This window comes from Mesocricetus auratus, unplaced genomic scaffold, assembly GCF_017639785.1.
Source record: "Mesocricetus auratus isolate SY011 unplaced genomic scaffold, BCM_Maur_2.0 Super-Scaffold_100029, whole genome shotgun sequence".
Classification (NCBI taxonomy): Eukaryota; Metazoa; Chordata; class Mammalia; order Rodentia; family Cricetidae; genus Mesocricetus; species Mesocricetus auratus.
This window is the reverse complement of record NW_024429210.1, coordinates 20,642,972-20,658,430: the sequence shown is the minus strand read 5'-3', so window position 1 is coordinate 20,658,430 and position 15,459 is coordinate 20,642,972. Positions and strand designations below refer to the sequence as shown.

The window sequence follows — 15,459 nt, the reverse complement described above, 5'->3', positions numbered from 1 at the left end:
TTATCATATCTAGGGCATAGTACGAGAAGCAAATATCACACTCCTATTTTTACAAGAACTTGGTAAAAATTAACAAAAACAAAACCACAGAAAGTATCCATAAAACTATGGCAAGTTCCATAGACATTAATAATCTAAGATACTCCTAGAAATGAACTAAGCGCTGTGTGCAGCTCTCTAAGAGGCCTCACAAGACCCTCGTGAAGAGCAGGCTCCTTTTTTTAAATTGGGAAAAGCATCAATGTCTTGGGTGAACTTGCCGTTAAGCTCTCTTGCCAAATTTAGTCTGGCCATCCCCATAGACAAAGAATGATACAGAAAGGATAAAGCTCAAATACCTGCATTCACCAATAAGCTGTGTATACAAGACAGATGGTTCTCCCCAATGCTCCAGCCCCACCTCCATACCATTCCCAGGGATTGTGCAGCTGCTAAGAACTTTCTTCATTATAGATTCAGCCCTAAAGGGTGATCCAATATAACATTCAGCTTTAAGAATGGAAATATGAGTTCCATACTAATAGTTCTTCCTCTCTTCTTTCAGGAGGATTTCCTACCAATCTGCCCAGAAGAGCCTTCCCCAAGTGTTAGAAACACATGAAAACTAATAAATAAAACAGTAGCTTAAAGTAAGTCCCGATTTCTAAAACATCTCTGTTACTTAAATGTCTAATTCTTTACATAATACATAACTATTTCTGCAGACTTTGTAGAAATAATATTCAAGAATATAATAAACACAATTTAAAAAGTCTACAATATAGGCTGGGTGTTGATGGTGTACACCTTTAATCCCAGCACTTGGGAGACAGAGGCAGGCAGATCTCTGTGAGTTCCAGGACACCCTGGTCCACAGAATGAAAAGCTCCAAAGCTACACAGTGAAACCTGTCTCGAAAAACAAAAAGTTGAATATTAATAGAATATGAAAACTTCAGTATTATATCTTCCAGGAGAGATCACATCATTTACAGTCCAAACTTCAAGGGAATTCAAAACCCTAGCAAAATTACTGTCTAAGCTTAACTAGACAGTCTTATATCCTTTGAAGAAAAACAGGTCTACTATATTATTGTTAGTTCTCAAACCACACAAATGGTTAACCAAGGTGCCTATTTAACATATCAAAGCTGACTTTGTTGGCCAGTCTCTCTCAGTATTGCCAGAACCTGTTAATGAGACATCCTGGCTGGTATACCCCTCCACCTACCCTAAACTCTTCAGCCAAATGACTGTGCTAGGGCTCTTCTCCTAGCTTCTTTTCCCTATATAATCCAGCCATTTTTGCTACATTGGCCTCTTGGCTCCTGGCTCTCCTCTCTTCCTCCTTCTCTCTCCCTCCTTCCCACCCTTACATGACTCAGTTCAGTCAACGTCCATTCTGGACTCTCCCAGGTGACTCTACCTCAGCCTCTGCTCTCCCTTCTATCTGTAATAAAAACCCTCAACTCCTTAGGAGAAGTCATGTCCTCCTTTTATTTCTTTTCTTCATTCAACTCCTACAAAAATTTTTCTTTTCAAGTTCAATTTCTTCAGACATCCACTAGGGGACAACTGAAGGAAAAAAAAACAAAAACAAAAACAAAAACAAAAACACAGGAGCCAAGAAGTAAAAAAGTTCAATTGTGGGTTCCTCAGAAAGCATACTGAGAAAAGAAGGGGTGTAAAAAGGGAATCCTGGTTGTTCCCTGACCTCCACAAACACATGCACACTAATTAACATACAAACAGAAGGTGAAGAAACTAAATAATACTCTGAGCTTGTTTTCTGTATTTGAAAGTATACTTGAAATACACTGATTATAGAGTACAGAAACTGCTTTCAAATTAAAAAAAAAATCATGTGTGTCTGTGTTTGATAACTTGGGGGACTTGGCTCTCTTCTACCATGTAGGTCCCAAATCATCAGGCATATAGGCATGTGCTGAGTCACCTCACCTCCCAAATTCTTAATTCTTTGATATGCAAATACATAAGGAAACATTGAAAACAGCACAGTTGCCTAAAAAATAATTAGTTATCACTTCTCAGTAAAATGAAGGCTTATCAGAAAATAAATGACAAAATATACTCAAATACTCCCCTTGGTGTGTTAGAACTAAAAGTTTACTTGAATCTGCTTCCTTATTTCTGTTTTAAAGGTTTCATTTTTCTACCTTAATAAGCTTTAGGTCTCATTATGACAGAACACAAAGTCATTTTTATAGTTATTTGAACACGCTCAAGAAGTAAATCTGTGAATAGCTTTTGTTAATGCAATGGTGAGTTTATTTCACAATACTGATAACATGCCTGAAATTGCATTTTTATTGCCTACATTGACCATTACACACTACAGAGCAGTTGTGGTATCACAAGTCAGTGATAGTCCATCAATGGTGTTCACACTATTCTCCCATTAAAATACAGATAGAGGGAGTGACTTGCATTCATTGTTGGGAAATATTTCTACTCTGTAGATTATATTGTAACAGGCAATCAATTATTCAGACAGATACATTTTTAGAGGGCTTAAATCAAGCAGCATACTTACATGTGACATTAATAAACAACCGAAATCTGCTTTGATGTATTAGAATCTTTATGGAAGCCTTTCTCCTACAATAGTTCTTTGACTATAAACTTGATCAAAGAAGGTAAAACATTTATCATATTCAGTATAAAAACTGGCTTTACCCTTCCAATGAAAGATTAGTTAACAAAATTTGGCTATGTTAAGAATTTTCATTTCTAAAGTGAAAGTTTCCATTGTACTTTTTCTAGGAAATATAAGGTGACTCTTTAATAGTCATAGAAATATATGAACTGGCATTCTCAATTAAGAATGCTAAACTAAACAATTAGGTTGTTTATTTGGTTCTTAACATTTTCCTATTTTAACAAATTGAATAAACAGTGTACACACCAAGGATTTTTTGCCACAAAAATCCTCAGCTACTTATACATGGGGTAAGGAGACCATTGAATGAGGAAAAGGATAGTAAAAACTGTAGTACCTTGGGACTATAATCAATATTCCACACTCTCTAGTTAGCTAGAGAGCAAAGGATAACAGGCAACCTTTACTTCTTTTTGTCCCATAGGTTTTCCTAATTTAAGAGTAAGAAGGAACAAGAAAAGCTGTCATAAATTCCCATGTTTGGCAATGGATGGAAGTTTCTGATCTTTTTGAACTATTTTATTCCTATGGATGCATGAAAAAGTTAACGTAAAATGGTTAAGAACAGAGATATGAGACCCACACAGGTCACCCTGGAAACTCCAGGATATTACTGTTCAAAGCACTGGGCTTTTCAGATAGAGTCAGTTAATGGCTTCAGATGAAGAAGATTAAGAATGTGACTGAGGAAAAAGTGGATGTCCTGGAGACAGGCACCCACTGACGATGAGGATAAAGAGGAACAAACTGTCAGGGCTGTTCACAACTACCCATGTACTCTATCAAATTTGAACCACAGGTAGAAGGTGACTCCTAAAATAGTGAAGGGGATCTGCTGCTAGCAAGCCCAAGGAGAGCTAATCGTGAAATTCAGTAAGACATTAGTGGCATTTACATAACTCTGCTAATTACTAGATATAAATGGTATTCAAAAGTATTTTATACCTCACTAAATGCTTATGGGAAGGGAGAGCTGTTACGACAAACATGCAAAATTTTAAATAAGAGATGTCTCAATGAATTGTCAGTAATCTTTTCACTCAATTACCTTAAACATAGAGTTTTGCACAAATTAACATAGAATGAAAAAGAGAATGGCAACCAAGAGTATTCGACAGACAACTATGATGAGAGTACAATCAGAGTACAACCTATTAGGATCAGAAGGTTTATGTCACTTTGTACTGACTTCACTCTCCAAATCACTAACCAGGGAGCAGTCTCACTTCACTGGAAAGAGAGTGTCAGAGAGAGATGACAGTCCTAAGCAAAAAGCTTGATGAGAATTCCTAAATGCCAGGTAGTGGTACTGAGAAAGTGAGATACATTATCAAATACAGGCTTATTCTTCACATAAAGAGAGGTCATGGGTAGAAAGTAGAGTCCACAAAAATGCAAACTCAACTCACAAATAGGAAATGTTCCTCTGGAAACTGACTCTTGTTAGGCTAATGGATGTTTCACTAAAATTCTGCAAAATAACATGCTCTCTATTCAACTGGAGACTTTGGTTCTATTTTCTCATTTGACTTATCAGACGAAGAGGTTTTTTGCACATGCTATACTATAGGCATCTATCCCAAATAACAACTTTTGCTAAGGCTGGAAGTGGGTAGAAAAAAAAATCTTGTCACCACAGAATCCTGATGCAACATTCATACAATCTTTTATAAATGGCCAACCTGAGAAACAACCACAACTAAGTAAAGTATAGATAGCTTCAGATACTTCAAAAAACATTATGTAGTAAGGGAGACAAATTTCAGAAGACAAGCTGCTATAGTGCAGAAACATTCTGTCACAAACAAATTAAGAAAGGCATAAGAAAGTTAAGCATGGTAGTAAAGGCTTATAATTCCAGCACTCAGGAATCTGACACAGGAGTACTGTACACTCAAGACTAAGTCTGGGCTATTACGACTCTTGTCTCCATAATAAAAAGAGAGGCACAACAAATGGCCAAGAGTAGAAGAAATGTCCCTCAGGAAAGTACCCTGGAAGCTACTAACCATTTGCAGCCACTTCTTATAGACCTCCGTGCTTTAAGATCAATTTCTCTGTTTGTAGCTCTCAACCCTTTCATTCCAACATAGCTATAGTGGTCAGTATTCTCACACAACACAATTATGGCAGTGTACATGCACATACACACATGCATGCGCGCACGCACGCACACACACACACACACACACACACACACACACACACACACACACACACCCTACCCTTCTCCTAGCGCACAGATCTCAAGAACTGATGGCATGTTTGAGGCAGTATCATTATTAATGGGGAAGGCACACTAGAAAGATTTCTTACCAAGAGCTGCTGCACAGCAGAGTCAATGGGTCAAATCCAGCAAGCAGGAGATATGGCAGCCACTCTTTGTATTTTTTTTGTGCTTTAACTGCATAACTTATAAATTCAGATAGATGATTCCAAGGAGCCAACAGGCAAACTTTCTTCAAAAACCAGCGAAACACAGAAAACTTCTCATACTTCAGGCAGTATGCTAAGTGAAGTTCGTTTAACTGGGCTCCATACTTCAAAAGAATATTCACAGTTCCAAAGCAGTCACAGCTTCACCAAAAAGTAAAAGGAAATACAAAGAAGTTTAAAAGCTAGACTTCTACACAACAAACACTTCTTAACAAATTGCTAATAGCGGTTACAACTGCAAACAAGAATGGCAGTTGGGATATCCAGTGACTTTTACATGCAATGAGCTGAAATGAAGTAATGAGGAAGAAAACTTTCACATCTCAATCCCTCTGCACTATTATGATTTCAACTATAAGATTTTTAAATATCTTGACAAAGAAAACTTTAATTAAACTATAGTATTTGAACAAAAGCATTTCTCCTACAATTCTTTTTAAGTTAATGAACAACATGTTAAATCCCTGAATATTAATTCAGTCTAGAAACCTCCATGTTATATAGCCTTAGGCAATTTCCATTCTTTTAGACATGGCCGACACATATCATGCCCATCATACAGGAAAGCTTTTCTAATGAACATACTTTAACTTACACCTCTGCATTCTTAAAGTTAAACTTCCTTATCAAGCACTTCTATAGAATAAACATGTATAATTTTTATCTATTAAATTTATTGCTGAAAAAAGATCCAATACTGACAATTACACTGCAATTGACTGAAAGCAGGTGTGATCCTCATTTGAAAGAGCCACTTCACAAGCAGACACAGGTAGGGCTGTAAAGAGCACAAACCCTGGAATCACCTAGCTGTGTGACTCTAAGAGAGTTACTTCACTTTTCTGCTACTACACAAGTACTTATGAAACTAAATAAATGAAATACTCTACATGTTATAGCTACACATATTTAAATATGCTTATGTAAATAAATATAAAGTATATATAAGTATTAAAATTTCTACTTCTTATTCAGTAATATCTTTTGAAATTTGTCCAAAAGCTAAAATTCAAAATAAATTGCAGGCCATTTGTAAAATGTTATTAGCAGTATTCTCTGAAGCAGACTATAGAAAGAAACATCTTAAACATTCAACAACAAAGAATCAGGTAAATAAGCATAATATATTACAGCCATCGAAACCTGCAATTTTGAGTTACATGCTCATATTTTTAGAAATATTTACAATGTTAAGGTTAACAAAGAATAATAAGCATGTGTTCACTATGCACACAACTGAAAAAGAAGTTATATAAGGATAAAATTATTGCCCTTTGAACTTGGAATTATGTCATTATAAAGAAATATAAATGTTAGCCTATTTTCAATAATTATATAATACAAAATCTAGAAAAGATTAAGATTTTTATATTAAATAAATATAAAATGCTAAATTATAGACATGTGAGAATTACTTTTTTCTATTTTTAATTTTTTTATTTATTTAAATAAAAAACAAGTTTGCTTCACATGTCAATCCCAGCTCCCTCCCCCTCCCCACTTCCCACAACTCCGTCCCCACCAACCCCCCCATCCAATCAGGGAAGGTGACACCCTTCTTAGGGGAATCTCCAAAGTCTTCATATGGTCCAGGGCAAGGTCTACGCCCTCCCCCCATGAGTCCAGACTGACAGAGCATCTCTCCTTGTGGAATGGGCTCCCAAAGTCCATTCAGATGCCAGGGATAAATACTGATCTAGTACCCAAGACCTCAAAGCTTGCCATGACCTCCTCACTGACACCCACATTCAAGGGGTCTGGATCAGTCCCATGCTGGCCTCTCAGTCATCAGTCTGGGGTCCATGAGCTACCACTTGTTCATGTCAGCTGTGTCTATATGTTTCACCCACCTGATCATGACCCCTCCAGGGTGAGTTTGCTTCTTTTTGTTCTAGAGCTTTCAGTGTGCTGTTAATTCTCTAGTGTGACTATTCTCTAGTTTCTTCATATAACCACTTAGTGCTATGAACTTTCCTCTTAGTACTGCTTTCAAAGTGTCCCTTAAGTTTAGGTATATTTTGTCTTCATTTTCAATGAATTCTAGGATATCTTTAATTTCTTTATTTGTTCGTTGACACCCAGTAATGGTGCAACTGTGCCTGTGCGTTATTCAATTTCCATTAGTTTGTAGGGTTTCTGCAATTTTTGTTGTTGTTGTTGAATTCTAACTTTAAAGCATGGTGGTCTGATAAGGTACAAGGGGTTATTCCTATTTTTGTGTACCTACTGAGGTTTGCTATGTTGTCAAGTATGTGGTTGATTTTAGAGAAGGTCCCATGTGGCGCTGAGAAGAAGGTATATTCTTTTGTGTTTGGATGGAATGTTCTATAGATGTCTGTTAAACCCTATAGGGTCATAACTTCTGTTAGTTCCTTTTTTTCTTTGCTAAGTTTCTGTCTTGTGGTCTTGTCTAGTGGTGAGAGTGAGGTGTTGAAGTCTCTCACTATATCTATGTGAGGTCTTATGTGTGATTTGAGTTTTATTAATGTTTCTCTTATGAACATGGGTGCCTTTGTATTTGGGGCACAGATGTTCAGAATTGAGACTTCTTCCTGATGGGTTTTTCCTGTGATGAATATGAAATGGCTATCTTCATCTCTTTTGATTGATTTTAGTTTCAAGTCTAATTTGTTAGATACTAGCATAGCTACACCAGCTTGTTTCTTGGATCCATTTCATTGGAAAATCTTATCTCAACTCTTTACTCTGAGATAATGTCTGTCTTTGAAGTTGAGGTGTGTTTCTTATATGCAGCAGAAGGATGAATTCTGTCTTCATATCCATTGTGTTAGCCTGTGTCTTTTTAATTAAGACCATTAATACTGAGGAAGACTAAGGACCACTGACTGTTAATTCTTGCTTGTATTTTATTTGTTGGTGGTGGTATTATTGTTTGTGGATTTACTTTTTCTTTTGACTTTTGGTAAAGTTGGATTATCTATTGCCTATGTGTTTGTAAGCGTAGTAAGTTCCTTAGGTTGGAGTTTTCCTTCCATAACTTTCTGCAGGGCTGGGTTAGTGGATATGTATTGTTTAAATCTGGTTTTGTCATGGAATATCTTGTTTTCACCATCTATAGTGATTGAAGGCTTTGCTGGGTATAGTACTCTGGGCTGGCATCTGTGGTCTCTAAGTGTTGGTAGAACATCTATCCAGGACCTTCTGGCTTTCAGAGTTTCCATGGAGAAGCAGATGTAATTCTGATAGGTTTGCCTTTATATGCTACTTGGCCTTTTTCCTTTGCTGCTCTTAGTATTCTTTCTTTATTCTGTATGTTTGGGGTTTTGATTATTATGTCACAAGGGAACTTTTTTTTGTGGTCCACTCTATTTGGTGTTCTGTAGCCTTTTGTACTTTCATTGGCATGTCTTTCTTCAGGTTGGGAAAGTTTTCTTCTATAATTTTATTGAATATGTTTTCTGCACCTTTGAGGTGGGTTTCTTCCCCTTCTTCTACCCCTATTATTCTTAGATTTGGCCTTTTCACGGTGTCCCATATTTCCTGGATATTTTATGTTAGGGATTTGTTGGGCTTAAGATTTTCTTTGGTTGATGAATCTATTTCTCCTAGTGTGTCTTCAACGTCTCTCTTCCATTTCTTGTATTGTTGGTTATGCTTACATCTGTAGTTCCTGATCATATATTCACCTGTTCTAATTCCAGCATTCTTTCAGGCTGTGTTTTTTTTTTAATTGTTTCTATTTCAGCTTTCAACCCTTGCACTGTTTGGATTGTTTCTTGAAATTTTTTGGTTTGTCTTTTCTTCCATTTCTTTAAAGGATTTTCTCATTTCCTCTTTTAGGGCCTCTATCATCTTCATGAATTTGTTTTTAAGGTTGTTCTCTTCTGCTTCATCTGTGTTGGAATGTTTGGGCCTTGCTGGTGTAGAGTCCCTAGACTCTGGTGGCTTATCATATTGGTTTTTCTGTTGTAGAAAGTATTCTTATATTGTTGTCTTTCCATCCCTTCTTCCAGTGGGTACAGGTGGGGCCTCTTCCTTTCCTGGTAGGTACGGGTCCAAGGTTCTCTTCTGGTGGGTGCAAGCAGGTTCAATATGCTGATGGGTCTCACAGTAGGTGCAGGCAGGTCTGAGGCACTCCCACTCCTCTGCTCTAGAGATGAAAGGAACCTTAGTGCTCTATATGACCATGATTATTGCATGCCATTGAGCACAGTAAATTCTCAGTGTTAGGTAACCTTTGGTTAAAATATAAATAATATAGACAAATCTATACATTTCTCTTAAAATACATATTTCTATCTCAGGCCCTGATGAAACATTGGGGAAGCTCTTCATATCCTAGAGGGAGAAAAAGTCTATCCTGCAGACACAAACACCAAGAATTAACTGTGACATTTAGAGAAGTTCATTACATAAGCAGTGAACAATCTGAGGAAGTGAATAATCTGAGTAAGGAGAGAGATTTAAAAACTAAAGCCCAGTAAAAACCTTATTTGAAGGCTATTTTTTACTACTATGGTGTTTGGTGTTTAGGAATAGACAAAAATATGGTACTTACATAAAAGCACAATAAATAGAAAATTCCACATGAAACCAGGTTTACTTTAAACTTTAGAAATGGAAAACTTTAAACTTTAGAAATGGAAATCACTGGCATTTCATGTTCAATTAGTGAATAAAATATTTAACCATCTTATTAGCTAATTATCAAAATGCCATAGGGTTTTCAGCCATTGCCTAAAAATAAAATGAAAGCATTCAGCTTTGTCTAATGTGCCCACTGAAGAAAACTAGAATTGACACAATGACTTCTGTGATCCTAATGTTGTAAGAGCAGCCAGTATCGGGTGTTGGTGATGCACACCTTTAATCCCAGCACTCAGGAGGCAGAAGCAGGCAGATCTCAGTGAGTTCAATGCCAGCCTGGTCCACAAAGTGAGTTCCAGGACAGCCAGGACTGTTACACAGAGAAACCTTGTCTTAAAAAACCAATAGACAGATAGACAGACAGACAGACAGAGCGAACAGTATCATCAAGATACACAGACAAGCCGGGTGGTGGTGGCACACGCCTTTAATCCCAGCACTCAGGAGGCAGAGGCAGGCGGATCTCTGTGAGTTCGAGGCCAGGCTGGATCGACAGCCTCCAAAACAATACAGAGAAACCTTGTCTCGTAAAACAAAATAAAACAAAACAAAACAAAAAAAAAGTTACACAGACAAAATAAACTCAACTAAACTACATTTTCCTTCTATGGTCAGAAATAAGAGTACGAATTTGTTCTTGCAATCCCTCAATTCCCCTGTTGCTTCCCCACTTGCAAGTATTCTTTCTTTATATTTTCTCATTTAGGCCGAGTTACTCTGCTGTAACTTAAGAGAACTAGCTTCACACCACTGTAGCTGATATTTGAACTTCAAGGCAGAAAACTTCATTTTGCTGTAGCATGTATTCAGTGGTAGAGGAAACCATGTCATGAAGTGGAGAGAAGAACCACTGATACAAAAGGAAATTCATCCTCTCCAATATCCACCAAAAATGTTTCAGAACATTACTCCTGAACTATAATGGGAAGTTTCTTGTCCCAACCGCCTGCTCCCAAATACCTGGCAGCCACTTCCTAAATTACCACATAGGGGCTTAATATAAATTATAAATGCTTGGCCAACAGCTCAGGCTTATTGCTAACTAGTGCTTACATTTTAAGTTAACCCATATTCCTTATTTATGATCTGCCACGTGGCGATACCTTTATTAGCATGGCACAGTCATCTCCTGCTCCCTCTGCATCTGGCTAGTGACTCCTGACTCCACCCTTCTTCTCATCACCCTTAGTTTGGTTACCTCACCTATATTTCCTGCCTGGCTACTGGCCAATCAACATTTTATCAAACCAATTTGAGTGACAAATCTTTACAGTGTACCAGAGGATTATTTCACAGCACTGAACTAAAAAGTTAAAGTGACCAGCTGAGCTACTATTTGTATGTATTACTTTTGTCATCTTTTGGTACTATTTATAAGACCAGGTGAGGATTAACAAACACAGCTCAATAATATAAGGTCTCAAATACTGAATAGATAGACTTTAGAGAAATACTAGAAAACATGCAAACGAAAAAGACATTTCCTCAATAATACCTATGTCAAATATGTATCATTTAAATCTTTATATAATGTCATCCCAAATTAACATTACTGAAACTATAAATTGCTACTATAAAAACAAAATTTCAAAACTTGTATAAGTAAATTTATTTCACTGCAATATCAAGTTAATCTCATAAACTATCTTTCTAGTACCTGCTATCAGGGATGTGACCCAAATTTGAGTTATTAATTCATTGAAAATTCTTTATAAGAAATCCATTGTTTTATTTTTTTAACAAAGAAAGCAATAGCATGGTTATTTTTGAGGTAAACTACATTCAATTATGCTTATTTTTGTGAGTGGTGAGTCTGATAAATTTGATAAATGTTTTAGCCATATGACTGCCCAATTTAAGGTACTTAAAGAAAAAATATTAAAAATTTCACCCATATGTTTTGCCCTCCTCTCCCCCACCCCTAGACACTACCAATTGTATTCTCTCCATATACTCAAATAAAACCTATTGTGAAAATTTAGAGTTTCTTGGCTGATCAACAAAGCTTTATATATTGGGGCTGGAGAGATGGCTCAGAGGTTAAGAGCACTGACTGCTCTTCCAGAGGTCCTGAGTTCAATTCCCAGCAACCACATGGTGGCTCACAACCATCTAATATTCAATCTGGTGCCCTCTTCTGGCATGTAGGCAGAACAGTGTATATGTAATAAATAAAGAAATAAATCTTAAAAAAAACAAACAAAAAACAGCCGGGCGGTGGTGGCTCACGCCTTTAATCCCAGCACTCGGGAGGCAGAGGCAGGCAGATCTCTGTGAGTTCGAGGCCAGGCTGGACCGACAGCCTCCAAAACAATACAGAGAAACCCTGTCTCGTAAAAACAACAACAACAAAAAAAAAACCAAAACAACAACAACAAAAAAACAAAGCTTTATATAAACTTCCAAAATGGTCAAGTGGCTCTCATTTCACATGCACAGGGGTATGCTAATAAGTTAACATGAGAAAAGTTGCCCTTTAATTCAATTCCCTACAATGCAGATAAGGCAAAGATGTGCCAAAATTTAACATACTGCTGTAGCTTCCAGGCAAACAAGAAAAAGTCAATTAGAAAGACCAGAATATACCACCACAGTACTGATGATGTTGATGTCTGGGCATTTTCTACAGGCTAACAAATAGTATTTTCCAATGACTTCTCTTACCTAAAATTTACTGTTTTAAGATCACACTAATCCACTCAACAAGTTTCAACTAAAGGAAATAATTCATAGACCTTTCCACGAGCCATCAAGAAACTTGTATCAAACAAAATACAGTTGCACGTTATTAAAGGAGAAAAATAAGCAGCCTGCTTTTCAAGATTACATTTATACATATTTTAAGATATGCTACTAAACACATAATGTTTATTGCAGCATAATGACCTGCATAGAGACAGTGCCAGGATAAGTGAAAACTAGAAGAGTACCTCAATGAGGAAAAACAATTAAACATGAGCAAAGGACATGCTGAAATATTATATATATATTCTATGTGCAAACTTGCTGGAAGAAACATAGAGGAACCTGCATGCTTCAGTCAGTATCTTAGAGTTTTCTAAGAAGTGCTGAGAGTAATGAAGACCATGTCTGCTAAAGAACAAGGAAAATTTGAAGATACTGCACCAAGTGTTCAAGGTTATGAGGGACAGGAAATTCTCTGTCTCCCTGGAAGGAAACAAAAAAGAAGTTCAGGGACCCCGGTGTACCCAAGAAACCTTTCCCCTCATCTAATTGTATTGTGGCTGAGCAGCACAAAAAACAAAAGGAGAACATCCTGCCTGATTTACTGGTGAAGCTGCAAAGAAACTGGGAAGGATATGGAACTCACTGCTGCAGGTGACACCCAGCCTTTAGGAAAGAAGGCTACTAAGTCAAAAACGAGGCAAAGGATGCTGCTGCCTACAGAGCTAATGGAGAATCTGATGCAGCAAAAATGAGTTGTCAAGAATGAAAAGATCAGAAAGAAAGAGGAAGGAGATAAAGACAAAAAAGATCAAGATGATAATGAAGAAGCTGTAACCAGGTTTTTTAAATATGTACATTAATCCTGTATACAATTCATTTCTTTTAAAGATAATAACTGAAATGTAAAGCTGTGGAAGGTTTGCTTTTAAAGTTTACAACGTATAGTAAACATAACCCAACGTGTCTTTAGCTGTAACCCAGTCATGATTGCATTCCTAATAACCACTAGCCTTTACAACACAGAAGTTGTAAACTGCCATTGCACATATAAAGTCGATTCTTAGTGATGCACATTTTATGGGGATAGTAGTTTTTTCACCTCCCATCTCTGATGCAGTATAAACAAATGCTATTAATCCATTAGGTTTCAAATCCTTAACAAATAGGGGCCATACTTCAATTTTCTCCATACATTTCATGATCCATTTGAGTTTTCACTATTGTGAGAACTAATGCTTTACTAGCTTTGTCAAAGTCAAAGGAGAAAGAAAACTGCCTTTACAATTTCAAGCAATGCTGGTAAGCCTTTGTAAAACCTCTCCTAATAAATATTGTCTATCTGAATGTTGTAAATGCCATGAATCATGGTGCTAACTCTATGAGAACACAATTAATTGTAAGGTACTGAAAGCCCAACAAGAATAGTGTTGTATGATCTACTTCACATTAGCCTTACCAGATGATAAGGCAAGAGCACAGCAGCTATTACCAGAATGAGCAAAATTATCATTTGTCAAAAGGAAGGGAGGAGAAGGACTAGAGGAGAGAAGAGGAGAAGTAACATCCTACGATGGTACTCACATCTGTAATCCTAGTAGAAGAGGAGGATTAGAGGAGAAGAGAAGTAACACCCTACGATGGTACTCACATCTGTAATCTTAGTAGAAGAGGAGGATTAGAGGAGAGAGGAGGAGAAGAGAAGTAACACCTACGATGGTACTCACGTCTGTAATCTTAGTAGAAGAGGAGGATTAGAGGAGAGAGGAGGAGAAGAGAAGTAACACCCTACGATGGTACTCACATCTGTAATCTAGATAGAAGAGGAGGATTAGAGGAGGAGAAGAAGAGAAGTAACACCTACGATGGTACTCACATCTGTAATCTTAGTAGAAGAGGAGGATTAGAGGAGGAGGAGAAGAAAAGTAACACCTATGATGGTACTCACATCTGTAAATTAGTAGAAGAGGAGGATTAGAGGAGGAGGAGAAGAGAAGTAACACCTATGATGGTACTCACATCTGTAAATTAGTAGAAGAGGAGGATTAGAGGAGAGAGGAGGAGAAGAGAAGTAACACCTACGATGGTTCTCACATCTGTAATCTTAGTAGAACAAAATCACAGAAAGAATTCTGGAAGCTCGGAAGACAACACGTAATGAAATTCTAGGAAAATTTAAAGTTGTGAATAAAGCGGGACTCAGATGCTTACATTAACCAGAATTTGAAATCTTCATACTAAAATGTAAGCTGTGGAAGCTTAAATTTGTAACAAATAAAATGAACTGTTTTACTTATAGAATGTTAAGAGATGCAGAGATGTAAAAGGAAAAAAAATATAGTGAATATATTGTTTTGTTTTTCACATTATTTGTGTGTGACAGAGAGAAAGAGAGACAGAGACAGAGACAGTAAGAGAGACAGCAGTCATGCACAAAGGACAACTTATAGGAGTTCCTTTCTTCCATCACATGGGTCCTGGAGATCAAACAGAGCTCGTCAGACTTGGTGGCAAGTGCTCTTATCCAGTCATCTGGCAGGGCCAGTAAAAATGTTTGGACAGATTTAAGTTATACAACAGCTAGATATCCAAAACAATGATTTCAAGGAAGTCATTTTAAATTCATAGTACACCTGTTATAATACAGCACGAGGTGGGACCAAATTGGGCAAGGGACATAAGGAGGGTGAGAAACAGAGACCTACAGACAGAACTTATATAGAAAGTTTATTGGTTGAAGATAAGGGAATAAGGAGAGAAGAGAAAAAGAGGCAGAGACAGAGACAGATAAAGCTGCCTCCTTAGAGAGACAGTGGGTGAGGTTCTTCTCTTAAAAGAAACCTCCATGCCTGTGTACAGAGCTTGCCATGGGCAGGGGCACTGTGCCAGGCTCCCACGGGACAAGGCCAGACAATGCCTGTAACCACTTCTGCATCATTAAAAATAATAGAATCTATGGCCACATGACTCAGGGTTGGGGTAAGGGTTCTGGGTGAGGACTGGGAGAGTTATTGGTGGCAATAACCAATGTTTTCCCATGAAGAAGGGTGTCTTGACCCACAGCACAGTGTG

The 15,459-nt window shown here is 37.3% G+C and overlaps 1 protein-coding gene across 4 annotated transcripts in view; it reads right to left on the bottom strand.

The window, feature by feature from the left end:
- The window catches only part of Asb3 (ankyrin repeat and SOCS box containing 3), a 130,284-nt gene that overhangs the window by 22,502 nt on the left and 92,323 nt on the right, over positions 1-15,459 (bottom strand). For all 4 annotated transcript variants that reach the window (XM_040733210.1, XM_040733212.1, XM_040733211.1 and 1 more), the window contains one exon: positions 4,975-5,235. In XM_040733210.1, the coding sequence (XP_040589144.1) occupies positions 4,975-5,235 (261 nt within the window). The remainder of the gene's footprint in view (positions 1-4,974; positions 5,236-15,459) is intronic.